Source organism: Felis catus, chromosome B1, assembly GCF_018350175.1.
Source record: "Felis catus isolate Fca126 chromosome B1, F.catus_Fca126_mat1.0, whole genome shotgun sequence".
Lineage (NCBI taxonomy): Eukaryota > Metazoa > Chordata > Mammalia > Carnivora > Felidae > Felis > Felis catus.
This window is the reverse complement of record NC_058371.1, coordinates 42,854,334-42,869,948: the sequence shown is the minus strand read 5'-3', so window position 1 is coordinate 42,869,948 and position 15,615 is coordinate 42,854,334. Positions and strand designations below refer to the sequence as shown.

Below are 15,615 nucleotides of genomic sequence, written 5' to 3'. Positions count from 1 at the left end.
TCTCTGCCCCTTGCCTGTTAGTGCTCTCTCTCAAAATAAATAAAACATTAAAAAAATACTTGAATATTTATAAGTAATAATGCTCATGTAATAAGTTTATTAATTAACAATTATTATTGATATAATTATGTTATTATATTGATGATAATATAATAATTACTAATAATGTAATTACTAATTGTGAATATTTGGATATATAAATATAAATATTTGAATACATAGTATAAGCCAAGCAGTATGCCTGTGTTATCAAAATACAAAGAATATCATCCATGTATCCAAACAGGTCAAAGACTAACAGGAAAACAGATATGCATAAGAAATTCATTGTTAGCATAATATACAATGTTCTCCTGGAATCTTGCTAGTTTGTTTTCTCCACATATATTAAATGTAGCTACAGAAAGGATGTCACATTTGAGATTTGAACCATAATTGGATGAGTGAATGACTTGTATTGAGCCAGTAAATGTTCTCCTAAGAATAATATTAAATAATCCAAAAACTTTAAGTGTGGATGAATGATATTTTGTTTCAGAAAAGTAACTTATAATAGTCCTGGAAATGGTGAGATAGAAATGATGAGGACTGGAGACAGCAAATCCAGTTAGAAGTGTTTTCCATAGTTTAGGCCAGAAATGTCAACATCCTCACAGCTAAACCCTGAGGGGGAAAAATATAAATATGAGAGGTATTTTGGAAACATAATTAAAAATAGTTGGGGCACCTGGCTGGCTCAGTCTGTTGAGCGTCCGACTTCAGCTCAGGTCATGATCTCATGGTCTGTGAGTTCAAGCCCAGCATCAGGCTCTATGCTGACAGCTCGGAGCCTGGAGCCTGCCTCAGATTCTGTGTCTCCCTCTCTCTTTGCCCCTCCCCTGCTCATGCTCTGTCTCAAAAATAAATAAAAATTTTAAAAAAAAATTAAAATTAAAAATAGTATCTCTGTCAACCCACTAAAAATCCTCTTCACAAATGTAGAAAGGAACAAAACAATTTTATTATTGAATAAGTGTTAGACCTGACTGTGTTGGGCTAAAGGGATTGTAAAGATAGAACAAAATCTCACCTTTTTATATAACCAGGCAGATATAGTCCATGTCACACATGTTAACTGTCTTTATCCAAAATACAAATAAAACTTTCAATTTCTTTAGGATAACCAGGAAGTTGCAGCTTGGAACTAGACATCAAGGTTAAACTCCCAAGGAGCCAGGAAGATAGGAAGCTATCTTTCTTAATGTTTATGTTTGTAATAGACAGATGCCTACAAAGTCCTTAGGGAAAATATTCCTGGAGTGTAAAGGTGACAAATTTTATTTAGTTTTCAAAAAGAATTACATACGTCCCAAAGAGACAGAGAAAGGATTAACAATTCCACGTTTTCTAAAGGAAATAATCTAAGAAAAGGGTGTGTGTGGGTGGGGGTGGTGCCAGGGAAAATTGATGTTTTGTTTCATAAATTTGTATTTACCCTTACAATATATAGGGAGCCAAATAGGTGCACTGACTAATTTGCTATGAAGCTTGTTAAAGTGTTAAAGTGACTAGGCAACTGAGATGATAGTGCCACCAATTTTAGGAGAGGCAGATTTGTACAGTAGTTGGGAGATAATCAGTTGGGTTGAAGATTTGTTGAATTTGAGGTCTTTGTGGATGAACAAGGGGATTTTCCATAGTTTAGGCCAGAAATGGCAAGTCCCCTTATAGCTAAACCAAGGATCTAGATGAGTCTGCATCCTTATAATTTGAGTTGAACATCTAAAAAGGCAATTTGAAGGAAAGAGAGTAAATCAGTCAATCTAAGAAACATATAGAGAAAAAGTGGATGTCCAAAAGGAATTTGTGGATCATACAGCTAATTTCAGTGACTAAGGGAACAGAAAGAAAGAAAATGAAACTGATAAAGAATGAAAAGTACGGCAAATTAGGAATTAGAAGAACTTAATCTTATGGTGATTTTGTTAAATGGTTTTCTTGAATCTGTTGAGCTGATCTTTTAAATACCCAGTCTACTATGGTAAATTATTGATTGAACCTTGTGTTCCCTGGATAAATCACATTTGGTCATGATATGTTATTCTTTTTTTTTTTTTTTAGTTTATTTATTTTGAGAGAGAAAGAAAGTGTGAGCAGGGGAGGGGGAGAGAGAAGGAGAGAGAGAGAGAGAGAGAGAGAGAGAGAGGAGAAAGAGAGAGAGAGAGGAGAGAAGGAATCCCAAGGAGGCTCCTCACTGCCAGCACAGAGCTCCACAGGGAGCTCAAACTCAGGAAGCATGAGATCATGACCTAAGCTGAAACCAAGAGTTGGATGCATAAGCAACTGCGCTACCCAGGTGCCCTATTATTCTTTTTTATATAATATTGGATTCAGTTTGAGGGATACAAATTGATGTGTATTTTTCTTGTGTTATTTATTTGTCTAGCTTGTATCAAGGTAATAGTATCTTCTTAGAAGGAGTCTGGAAGTGTGCTAAAATATGTGGGAGATTTTGTATAACATTGGTATTATTTGTTCTTTTAATGTTTGGCATAATTTCCCAGTGGAGCTATCTGGGTTGGAGACTATAGATAGATTTTCAACTGCAAATTCAGTTTATTTATGGATAGAATCCTGTTCAGGTTCTCCATTTCTTACATTTGTTTGTCTTGCTTTGATATTTAGATTTTCTTTCAACTTAAAAAAATGTTTTTAATGTTTTATTATTTGTTTTTGAGAGGCGGGGAGGGGCAAAGAGAGAGGAAGACACAGAATCCAAAGAAACCACAGGATCCAAATTCCAGTTAGTTAACATATAGTGCAATGTCAGTTTCAGGTGTGGAAATCAGTGGTTCATCACTTACATACAGCACCCAATGCTCATCCCAACAAGTGCCCTCCTTAATGCTTATAACCCATTTAGGCCATCCCCCTGCCCGCCTCCCCTCCAGCAACACTCAATTTGTTCTCTAAAGTTAAGAGTCTTTTTTATGGTTTGCTTCTCTTCCCGTCCCCCCCACCCCCCTCCCCACTCTGTCTCCTACCATGTTGATCTGTTTTGTTTCATTTGTTCCTGGAAAAGAAATGACACCTCTCCCAGTTGCTCTCCAAGAAGGGGGAACTGTGTCTCTCTGTGTGTCCAAGGGGATCCTAAGATTTTGCCTTCTGTTCCCGGGCCATATGCTCTCCTTCTTCATAGGATCACTGCAGCACTTTCAAGCCTCCATACAAGTCATGCCAGGACCTCTAAAATTCCAGCCATTGAGCCTTGCTGAATTTAAAAACTCAGGACTATCAGCCCCACTCCTTTTCCAAGGCAATGGCTTTGGGGAATTGTTTTCTTTGTATGATCCCCTGTGTTTTCCTATTTCTTTCTCTTTCTCTTGCCTCTCTTCATGACCAGTGCTCCCTCCCCTTAGCAGTACCCACTATCCATTTCTCCCACAAATCACGACTCCACACCTCCTACCTTCCATGATGTGTTTGGCTTCTTGTCTCCATCTAGTTGTGAAGTCTGTTCTGTCAGTCCTCAGATGGATTTCTTGGGTGTTCAGAATTATTTGATATTTATCTGGCTGTGTTTGAGGGAGAAGGCAAGCCTAGGGTCCTACTATGACTCCAGCATCTTAATTCCTCGCCATTTCTTTTTGAATAAGCTTCGATAGTTCAGTCTTTCAGGAATTTGTCCATTTCATTTAGGTTGTCAGACTGTTTAGTATTAACACTTTTACAATATTTCCTCAGTATTTTTTCATTGTCTATAGCATCAGTAATGAGGGCTCTTCTCTCATTCTAGGTACTGGTATTGTTGTTGTCTACTGTCTCTTTATTCTTACCAGTGTGGCTACACAGTTAGTACTTTTCCAAAAAGATCTTTCCCAAAACATAGTTTTTTGTTTCACTGGTTTCATTGTTTCCCTGTTTTCTATTTTGTTATTGCTGTTTTCTAAATTTCATAATTTCATTTCCCTTTTATATGGGGTTGAATTTGTTTCTCTTTGTATACTTTTTTTGTGTGGAAGCTAATGTAGTTGATTTAAAATTTCTTACCTTTCTGATATAAATTATTAATAATATAACTTTTCCCCAAAGTACTGCTATCTATCTATCTATCTGACAAATTTTATCATGTATTTTTATTTTCAATTAGTGTTCAAATATGTTCTAATTTTTCTGTTTATTTTTTTCTTTGATCAGTGAATTACTGAAAAATATGTGGCATACTTTCCAAAACATTTTTGTATAATTCTATTTGTTCAGAGTACATATTTCACATGATCTGAATCTGTTTGAATTTGTTACTTTTTCAAGGCACACTTTAGGGCTAACTTGTTAAATGTTTCAGGTGCATTTGAAACAAATGTGATTTCTGCTGTTGTAGTGAGGTCTTCTAAAAGGTCATGCTGCTAATTAGTGTTTTTCAATTCTTTTATATTCTTACTGTTTTTCAGTCTGCTTATATTGAGAGAGAGAGATGTTGAAACTTCGAATTATATTTGTAACTTTTTCTCTTATGCAGCTCATAATAGAGTTTCAAATATATAAAGCAGTCTGTTAGAACTGAAGGAATTATATGTGCTCTTAAAGACTATTCTTTTATTATGATTATAATGATCAAGTTATACTCTTGTTATAATATTTCTTCTTCAGACTATGTTGGCTGACATAAATATAGCCATTTTAGTTTCCTTTTGGTTAGTGTTAACATGGTAGATATTTTACTTGTAACACATTTGTTTCTTTAGATTGAATGTGGATTTCTTGCTGAGAGCATATATTTATATTGATTCTTATCCAATTTTACATTTTCTGTTATTTAAAACATTTTTTTAGTTTATTTATTTATTTTTGAGAGAGAGAGAAATAGAGAGCACAAGCAGGGGAGGGGCAGACAGAAGGACAGAATCCCAAGCAGGCTCTGCACCATCAGCACTGAGCCCAATGTGGGGCTTGAACTCATGAACAGTGAGATCATGACCTGAGCCAAGATCGAATAGGACCAAGCTTAACCACTGTGCCACCCAGGTGCCCCACATTTTCTGTTTTTTAGGGCTTTTTTAATTGGTGTATTTAGACTAAAAGTAGTTAGATGAAATTAGTATTAGTATTTAGACTAAATTTATTTAGATAAAATTTATTGACTCTGTATGGTTAAGTTTCAATATAACACCTTGCTATATATTATCGTTGTCATTCTTTTTATCCTCTTTTCTAGATTCTTGGGAATCATTTAATAGGCTTTTGGGGGGGGGGCAAATGTTAATTTTGCTTAAGTTTTTGAAATACTTATAGATTTATAGGAAGTTTAAAATTTTTTACTGGGAGATTTAATGTGTGTATACACAAGGATAAAAAGGTATCCTTCACTTGGTTTCTCCTGATGGTAAAATCTTGCATGATTATATTACATTATCAAAGCCAGGAAATCGACATTGGTATATTCCACAGAGTTAATTTAGATCTTATCATTTTTTACATGCAATGACTTGTGTTTATATGTGTATTAATGTTTTCTATCTTATTACATGTATAAATTAGTGTGTCCAACACCAACATCAACATATAGAATTGTTCCATCACCACAAAAAGCCATACAATCCCTACTTGGTACACCTACCTGCCTTACTCCCAATTCCTAATCCCTGGCAACCACTAATCTGGTCTGCATTACTATAACTGTAATGCAAGTACCTTATATAAATGGTATTGTATGGTAGCTCTTGAACTTTGTTTTTTTCTCTCATGTAATTTCCTTAGATCCATCAAAATTGCATTATGTATTAACAATTAATTTCTTGCTATTCCTGAGTAGCTTCTGCAGTATGAATATTCCACAGTTTGTTAAACCAGTCATCCATCAAAAGATCAATTGGATAATTTTTATCCAATTTTATCAATTGGATAACTAAAAATTATAACATTGCTATGGATGTTCATGCACAGTATTTTTGCATAAATGTAAAAGTCCTCTCTAGGGTAAATACCCAAGAGTGAAATTATTGGGTTGTATGATAAGGCTGACAAATTGTAGTCATAGTAGCTATATGGTTTTGCATTTCCTCCAGCAATGTACAAGTGATCCAATTTTCTGTATCCTCATCAGTATTTACTATATTAATATTTTTTATCTTAATCAATCTATTGGGGGAAGTGTGATATTATCTCATTGTTGTTTTAATAATTACCCAAGTAACTACTCATGTTAAGTATAACTTAATATGCTTGCTTGCCATCTGTACATACTCTTTAGTCCATTCTCTGCTCACATCTTTGTCTTTTTCTAACCCCACATTTTTTCAACTGTTGGTGAACTTTTAAAATATAGATATAAAGTCTTTGTGGGATATATGGTTTGCAAATACATTCTATCAGACTGAAGCCTGTATTTTTACCTTTTTAACAGGATATTTTTCAGATCAAATACATTTAATTTGTATCACATACAAATTTTTCTTATGGATCATGATTTGTTCTCATATGAAAGAATTTTTTATCTTGCCCTACATCTGTAGAGTTTTTTATGTATTCATTAGAAAGTTGAATAATTTAACTTATTAAATTTATGTCTACGATCCAATTTTTGACCTTCTATTTTTAAGTAGTTTCATATTCATAGCAAGTTGCAAAGACATGTACAGAAAGCTTTCATGTACCCCTTACTCAGCCTTTCCCATGATAACATTTTGCCTAACTATACTATAATATGAAAAGGTAATTTACATTAACACAACCTACAGAGATTGCTCAGATTGCACAATTTAGACATGCATGCATATGTGTGTATGTTTATGTCCAGGTAGTTCTATGCAACTTGATCACATGTGTAGTTTCATGTAGTTATAACCACATCAAGATACAGAACTGTACCATCAACAAAAGCTTTTGTTGCTACTCTTTAACGGACATACCCACTCTCTCCATTATCCCTATCTCTTGGCAACTACTAATCTATCCTCAAAAACTGTCATTTTTAATATGGCAAGAATTTTATATAATTGGAATCATAGTGTATCTAACCTTTTGAAAAGGGCTTTGTTTCACTTAGCATAATTCCCTTTAGTGTTCTCAAAATTGTTTCTATTAATACTGTGTTTTCTTTTATTACTGTATAGTGTGTGGAGGTATGGGTTTACCACAGGTTGTATAATGATTTATTCATTGAACGACCTTAATTTCCAGATTTGGGGTATTCTGTATTATGGTGTTATGAACATTTGTGTTCAAGTTTGTGTGACAGAATGATTTTCATTTCTCAGAGATAAATCTCCAAGAGTGAAATTATTGGATTGGTAGCTCTCTCAAGGTAAGTGATTTATTGGGAAAAGAAAGTGAAGAAGTCCAACCCTAAGGACACTGTCATACACTATGGAGATTATGTTGGTAAACAATTAATATAAGGCTGGAAGCTATTGAGAACAAGCTAAATTACAGATCATCTAAAATTTTAACAGAGAGAACCAGGAAAAGAGACAGCTAAGAAACGTCCGTTTGGGTTCAGAAAGAAACAAGCCTCAAAGACTGCTCTTGCAAAGGCAATTGGATCTAATTGGATCAGACAATAGGGCAATTTGTACCATCACCATTAGCCTTTTATGTGATGAAAAATCTTTTGATATTTTTTGAATATATTCCTATGATACATGTTGAGGATAGAAATACATAATACTTTAAGCTACCAATTCTCTAATTACTCTATAAACTCAGTAAGAATCGAGAGAGGATATTCATGTCCAAATTAAAAAAAGCATTAGTAAACTATATATACGTGTATAAACAACTCCTGTAAAAGATAAAATATAAGCAAATAGGGAAAATAGGCCAAATGACATGAAAGTAATTTCTGTGTAGAAAAAAATGGTGCAGCCCAGATGAAAATAAAGATTTGCAGCCTCACTAATAAAATTAAAAAAATATATAAGAAACACAATGTTAGACACAATTACCATCTCCTATCTCACATACAGAAAGGGAGGCAAACCATAACAGACTCTTAAAAACAGAGAACTGAGGGTTGCTTGAGGCGAGATGGATAGGGGGATGGGCTAAATGGGTGAGGAGCATTAAAGAGGGCAGTTGTGGAGATGAGCACTGGGTGTTATATGTTAAGTGACGAATCACTGGGTTCTACTCCTGAAACCAATACTATAATGTATGTTAACTAACTTGAATTTAAATAAATAAATCAAAAAAGGGAAAAAAAAGAAAGAAAGCTGGGATGTACAAGAGACTTTAAAACAAAGACTGTAATAAAGACAAAGAAAGGCGTTATATAATGACAAAGGGGTCAATCCAAACAAGATGTATGCACCTAAATATAGAAAGCAAATATTAACAGATCTACAGGGAGATAGAGCGGTACAGTTGTAGTAGGGGACTTAAATTAACCACTGACATCAAGGGAGAGGTCATCCACTAGAAAAACCATTAATTAATTAAAATTTTTGAGAAACCCAAAACTGGATAGTTTTACTGGTGATAAATTTCATCAGAAGAGAAGAAGGACAAAAATAAGAATAGCATGTAGAAATTAATAAGAAATGCTATCTAATTTCTAAGGAATTCTGAAAGGATTTTTTCACAGGATTTGAAACTACTGAAGAGAAATATTTTGAGGTTCAGGAATTAATGAAAGTTTGAACACAACACCTAAATACTGTAAATATTCATTGGGAAAACAGTTCTAGAACAGCCAAAATTTGGACTTGCTGCAGTATGCTAAAAACAATCTATTGGAAAACAAAATTATAAAAATGCCTTTTACATTAGATTAAAAATAATGCATACTTAGAAATGAATATAACTAATGAATATAAGGAATGAATATAACTTAAGAATATTATATAATGGATTTATTTCACTGGTCAATGAGCAGTACAATTTAAGATCATAAATTATTTGCATAGTCATATTTACCCTTCATATTCTGCATTTTGTCTGTTGCATGATTTTCTCATTTCATTTCGTTTCATGATCATAATGGTGAAAATTATGATAAAGGGAAGAACAATGTAGAAACTCAGAATAAGCCAGTTGTTTCGCTGTGCATTGTAGCCTTCTTCAATAAAAATTATATCTAAAAATGAAATAGAAATCAGTAGATATTCACTGAATATTTAAAAAAACATGTTTCTTTCACTTTAATTATTTTGTATATAATATTTATGTAAATGATTGAAATTTTAATACATTGCAAACTCTTATGGGGAAAATAAAAGGACATTTAAGTTCATAACCCTAAACAGTGATGGAGCTTTTGTCAGATTTCTTGTCTTTTATGCATATTTTTAATTATTATGTTAACTATATACATGTTTTGAGTACTGCTTACTACATTTGGCATATTTATGACATCAATATTTTTTTAAAAAGTAATACAGTAATAGAATTTAATTTAAAAATTAGGAAGGATAAGTCAGTGAGAGAAAGAAAAATAGCATATGATTTCACTCATATCTGGAATTTAGGAAACAAAAGAGATGAACGTATGGGAAGGTGAAAAAGGAGAGAGAGAGGGAAGTAAACCATGAGAAACTCTTAACAATAGAGAAGAAAGTGAGCCTTGATGGGGGGGAGGTAGGTGGAGGATGGACTCAATAGGCTATGGGTACTAAGGAAGGCACTTTTTATGATAAGCCCTGGGTGTAATATGTAACTGATGAATCACTGAGTTCTACTCCTGGAATTAATATTACACTATATATTAACTAACTGGAATTTAAATAAAATTTTTGGGAAAAAAGACTCACCTAGATCATAAATGTTGCAAATAAAAGAATTTTATTATAGCAGTTTTGTGATAGAAAAAGAGAAATAGCAAAAAGTTCCATCAATAGGACAAGGGCTAAATTAAGTTATGAGATATCCATACAATGTGATACCATGTCACTACTAAAAAGAATGAGATAGACTTTGATAAATTCAATGATATAGGGAATGAACAACTCAAGTAGAATATATATTTTAGGATCTCCTTTTTTTTGTAAAAATAAAAACTAACCAAATGAGTGATTGAGTGATGCATGGATGAATTGATAGATGGAGAGCTATCTCAAAACATATCCTGCCAGAATCCAAGAGAATCCTCAATAATTTCTAATCAATATTTCTTTCCAAAGTTTACAAGTATCTTGATTTCTTCTATTATTATTTAGTGAATTTTTACTGGAGTATAACATAAAAACAGAAATTGATGCATGCCATAATTATACAGCTCAAAGAATTTTCTAAATTAAACACAACCATATAGTCAACACCAAATCCAGGGCTCAGGATATTATGAGTACCTCAGAACATTCAACCTGATTTTTTCCAGTAATTATCCTTCCAAAAGAGAAATACTACATGAATCAATTTTTGACAGATTTTAAACCTATGTGAATAGAATTATATTGTATGTACTTTTTCTTTTTTTTTTTAATTTAATTTTTTATTTAAAAAAATTTACATCTAAATTAGTTAGCATATAGTGCAACAATGATTTCAGGAGTAGATTCATTAATGCCTCTTACCTATTTAGCCCATCCCCCCTCCCACAACCGCTCCAGTAATCCTCAGTTTGTTCTCCATATTTATGAGTCTTTTCTGCTTTGTCCCCCTCCCTGTTTTTATATTATTTTTATTTCCCTTCCCTTATGTTCATCTATTGTGTCTCTTAAAGTCCTCGTATGAGTGAAGTCATATGATTTTTGTCTTTCTCTGACTAATTTCACTTAGCATAATACCCTCCAGTTCCATCCATGTAGTTCAAATGACAAGATTTCATTCTTTTTGATTGCCGAGTAATACTCCATCATATATATATATATATATATATATATATATATATATATATACCACATTTTATTTATCCATTCATCCATCGATGGACATTTAGGCTCTTTCCATACTTTGGCTATTGTTGATAGTGCTGCTATAAACAATGGGGTGCATGTGTCCCTTTGACACAGCACATCTCTATCCCATGGATAAATGCCTAGTAGTGCAATTGCTGAGTCATACGGTAGTTCTATTTTTAGTTTTTTGAGGAACCTCCATGCTGTTTTCCAGAGTGGCTGCACCAGCTTGCATTCCCACCAACGATGCAAAAGAGATCCTTTCTCTGCATCCTCGCCAACATCTGGTGTTGCCTGAGTTGTTAATATTAGTCATTCTGACAGGTGTAAGGTGATATCTCATTGTGGTTTTGATTTGTATTTCCCTGGTGATGAGTGATGTTGAGCATTTTTTCATGTGTCCGTTGGCCATCTGGATGTCTTCTTTGGAGAAGTGTCTATTCATGTCTTTTGCCCATTTCTTCACTGGATTGATTATTTGTTTTTTTGGTGTCAAGTTGGATAAGTTCTTTATAGATTTTGGATACTAACCCTTTATCTGATGCCGTTTGCAAATATCGTCTCCCATTCTGTCAGTTGCCTTTTAGTTTTTCTGATTGTTTCCTTCACTGTGCAGAAGCTTTTCATTTTGATGAGGTCCTAGTAGTTCATTTTTGCTTTTGTTTCCTGTGCCTCTGGAGACGTGTTGAGTAAGAAGTTGGTGTGGTCAAGATCAAAGAGGTTTTTGCCTGCTTTCTCCTTGAGGATTTTGATGGCTTCCTGTCTTACATTGAGGTCTTTCATCTATTTTGAGTTTATTTTTGTGTATGGTGTAAGAAAGTGGTCCAGGTTTATTCTGCATGTCGCTGTCCAGTTTTCCCAGCACCACTTGCTGAAGAGACTGTCTTTATGCCATTGGATATTCTTTCCTGCTTTGTCAAAGATTAGTTGGCCATACGTTTGTGGGTCCATTTCTGGGTTCTCTATTCTGTTCCATTGATCTGAGTGTCTGTTCTTGTGCCAGTACCATACTGTCTTGATGATTACAGCTTTGTAGTATAGCTTGAAGCCTGGGATTGTGATGCCTCCTGCTTTGATTTTCTTTTTAGAGATCACTTTGGCTATTCGGGGTCTTTTCTGGTCCCATACAAATTTTAGGATTATTTGTTCTAGCTCTGTGAAGAATGCTGGTGTTACTTTGATACAGATTGCATTGAATATGTAGATTGCTTTGGGTAGTATCGACATTTTAACAATATTTGTTCTTCCTATCCAGGAGCATGGAATCTTTTTCCATTTTTTTTGTGTCTTCTTCAATTTCTTTCATAAGCTTTCTATAGTTTTCAGTGTATAGATTTTTCATCTTTTTGGTTAGATTTATTCCTAGGTATTTTATGGATTTGGTGCAACTGTAACTGGATCCCAGAATGGTGGAAATCCTTAGATAGCAATTAATAAGTGGGGTGAATAAAACAGACATTGATGGGGTTGAAACAAAGGTGTTTTCTTAATGCTTGTTTATTTTTGAGAGAGAAAGAGAGAATGCAAGCAGGGAATGGGAAAAGAGAGAGGGGTAGAGAGAATCCAAAGTGGGATCTGCACTGATGGCACAGACCCCTCCGTGGGACTTGAACTCACGAGCTATGAGATCATGAACTGAGCCAAAGTCTATCACTTAACTGACTGAACCACCCAGGTGCTCCAAAACGAAGGTTTTAATACCACACTACCAGAGGTGGGGTAAACAAAAGGGACCTCCTGCTGGTCCCCCAATATTGAAGTTCCTGAACAAGCTCATTATATTTTTCTCAGTTTGGAAAATTTTAAAAAGCATTAAGGTGGAGATTACAATGAAAAACAAGACCAGAAATCACTTGTGCTTGTGGTAGTGGTTAAGCAGGTTGATTGAGTTAAAGATGGACAAAAGGGCCTGAATCCCTCGGCTTGATTTCTCACTAGGGATGTCTCCCAAAGACTTGTTCACAAGAATGGGTAAAATGGTCAGGAAATGAGGGGGAGAAATTTCCAAGACTCCTTGATACAGAAACCCTAGGGAGTGTGGTACCAAAAACACATTGGTGAAGTCTTGATGTGAGCTAAAATAGATTGGGAGAACATAAAAACATGAGGGCTGATAAGATTATGAAATTGGTATACATAAAAACTTTATGTGAAATGGTTGCATCTCTTTTACCTGATGCTATTATGGAGATGAACATTGTATCTGAGGGGAATGTAACCCATACTTGGTTTTATAAAACAGAAGGGTATAAATCTGCCCTTCAAGCAATATTAACTGAACATGCTAGATAGGAATTAGTGAGATGGTCTGAGCCCAAATATTGGAATGTTGTTAGAGACAAATTCTCTGTGTAATAGCCCTATGTGGCATCTAGACTGGGGCTTCATTCTTTCAGGCATCTAATACCATCAAGCTAAGACGGTATCATCTCTGGTTTAGTCCCTTTTGAGCTGTTAATGTAATATTGGATTTCTCTCATTAAATAACCCAATTATTCATTCCTCTATCCTTTACAATTATTCCCCCTTCTTTCCATTTGCACACAAATTGTTCCAGCTTTGGAAGGTACATTAAGCTTGGTTACTGTGCTGATCTAGCTTGCAGGCAACAATGCTAGTCTATCTAGAGTGTCCTTTCCCTTCAGTTCACTCTTGTTCACATAGGGTAACATTAAAAAGGTACAGAACTAGTGGACTATCTTTACCCACAGGCAATATAGCTGCATTTATGGTTAGCCTAAATTTTGCCAGATGGGGTAAAGGTACATTCTTCCCCATCAAGGCCTTTCGGAATTCTGATATAAAGACAACATATAGTTTTGGTTTCTTACTTAGGAATTATGCTTGTTCCTTGCCTTGTATTTGCAGACTTGGATACACTAGAAAAACAGAGAAATCTATCAAGAGGGGGCACTCTTTTTAGCCTCACTCATGTTGAGTGTGAGCATACCCACATGAAGGTGTGTAAGACCTCGTGCCTTTATCTCCCTCCATTTTAGACCAAGTTTCCAATTCTTTATCAAACTAGTAGTCTGAGGAGAATATCTCTCTGCCCATAGTTTTGACATTATAGAGTGTAAAATGTGTTATTTGTCTAAACAAGTGATGGTCAACAATTCAAATTGGTGAAAAATTTCTGTTTCAGGTTTTGTTTTTGTTTTTGTTTCCTAATAGCACTCTGAACATTTGAATCTACCACCAAGCAAGCAAACCCCAGGCCAGAGTCTATCTCTGTTAGGACCCATGTGTAGCTTCCCAGGGCTACCAGCATCAGTATCACTTGTTGGATATGATCAGGACCTTCCCACCAGGGAAGCTGCCACATATCCTTCTGCAGTCTTTGTCTCTTTTAGTGACAGACAGAAGAGCTCTTATTGGCATTTCATGCCTCAGAGGTTGCAAGAAGAATGTGTCTGAATTCAGTCCATCTTTGCATTGCTGCAATATCCCTACATACCTTTATTTTGTGGACCCAGGTGGCCATCACAAGGAATCACATGGGAATATCTGATTATCAATTCAATCACCTTCTGAACTTGCAAGGGGATTCTGATGAGCATCAACATGTCCTACTTTAAGTCACTCCTCAAATCTCCATAGGGCCATGCCCCCATACAGGCATCCCTTTAATAGGTCAAGTTTCCATTGCCCCTGGACTCTGACCATAAGGCCAAGCCATTGGCTACTACTCATGAGTTAGTAGAAACCCCAAACCCAAACATAGAGGTTTTTACCATTGTTCACTTCTTCCATCACTTCAAGGAAAACAATATACAATTCAGCCCACCAAGGTGATTTGACTTTTGTACATTAATTTTACTTTTTTAATTTTTTTAGAGTTTATCTTGAGAGAGAGAGGAGAAAGAGCACGTGTGTGTAGGCAAGAGGGGAATGGGAGTAGACAAAGGGAGAGAGAAGGAATCCCAAGCAGGCTCCCTGCTGTCAGCACAGAGCCCCACATTGGGGTCAAACTCATGAACCGTGAAATTGTGACCTGAGTTGAAACCAAGAGTCGGACACTTAACTGACTGGGCCACCCAGGCACCCAGTATATATGTTAATTTTATATCTTGCAACCTTGCTATAAATGTTAATTAGTTCTAGGAGGGTTTTTTTTTTATTTTTTGGGATTTTATACATAGACCATCATGTCATCTGAGAACACAAACAGTACTATTTCTTCAAAATTTTTATAATTCCTATTTCCTTTTCTTGTCCTACCATATTAGCTAAGACTTCCCTTTTTTAATTTATTTATTTGAATCCAAATTAGTTAATATACAGTGTAGTATTGGTTTCAGGAGTAGAACCAAGTGATCCATCACTTACATATAACAAAATATGCTACAGCTTTTTAGTCTGCAATGTATGGCTCTTGTTTATGCTGTTTTTTATTTAAATTTCTTTAATTTTCTTTGTCTGGGCCATCCTTGTGTCTTCAGTTTTGTTTTCAGCCAAAGCTTGTTTGCTTTGCAAACACTTGTCTTAACTTTCTGCTACTAGATTTTTATGTGCATTTGAGAACTCATTCAAACTTCAGGTCATTTTCAAGCTTAGCTTGTATTTTACCTTCCACCTGTATCTCTTGAATCTCCTCTGTGTTGTGCACAGGCTCCATCAGTTGAGGATACACTGATGGACATATGGGTGTGTTGGGCCTGTTAAATTTATAGTACTCCCTAGTTTGTTGCTTGTCATAAAAGTTCTACTATCTCTGTACAGCAAGTCCTCCATGTTATCCTGATAAACTGATTGCCAGTGTACTTGACGGTACTCCAATGAATCAAGTAATCCCTTTCTTCCT

General features: G+C 35.0%; 1 protein-coding gene across 4 annotated transcripts in view; it reads right to left on the bottom strand.

Annotated features, from left to right (window-relative positions):
* Nucleotides 1-15,615, bottom strand: part of LOC101097234 (disintegrin and metalloproteinase domain-containing protein 18-like) — a 139,348-nt gene that overhangs the window by 2,108 nt on the left and 121,625 nt on the right. For all 4 annotated transcript variants that reach the window (XM_006930702.4, XM_045055527.1, XM_045055528.1 and 1 more), the window contains one exon: nt 8,893-9,052. In XM_006930702.4, coding sequence (XP_006930764.2) covers nt 8,893-9,052 — 160 coding nt within the window. The remainder of the gene's footprint in view (nt 1-8,892; nt 9,053-15,615) is intronic.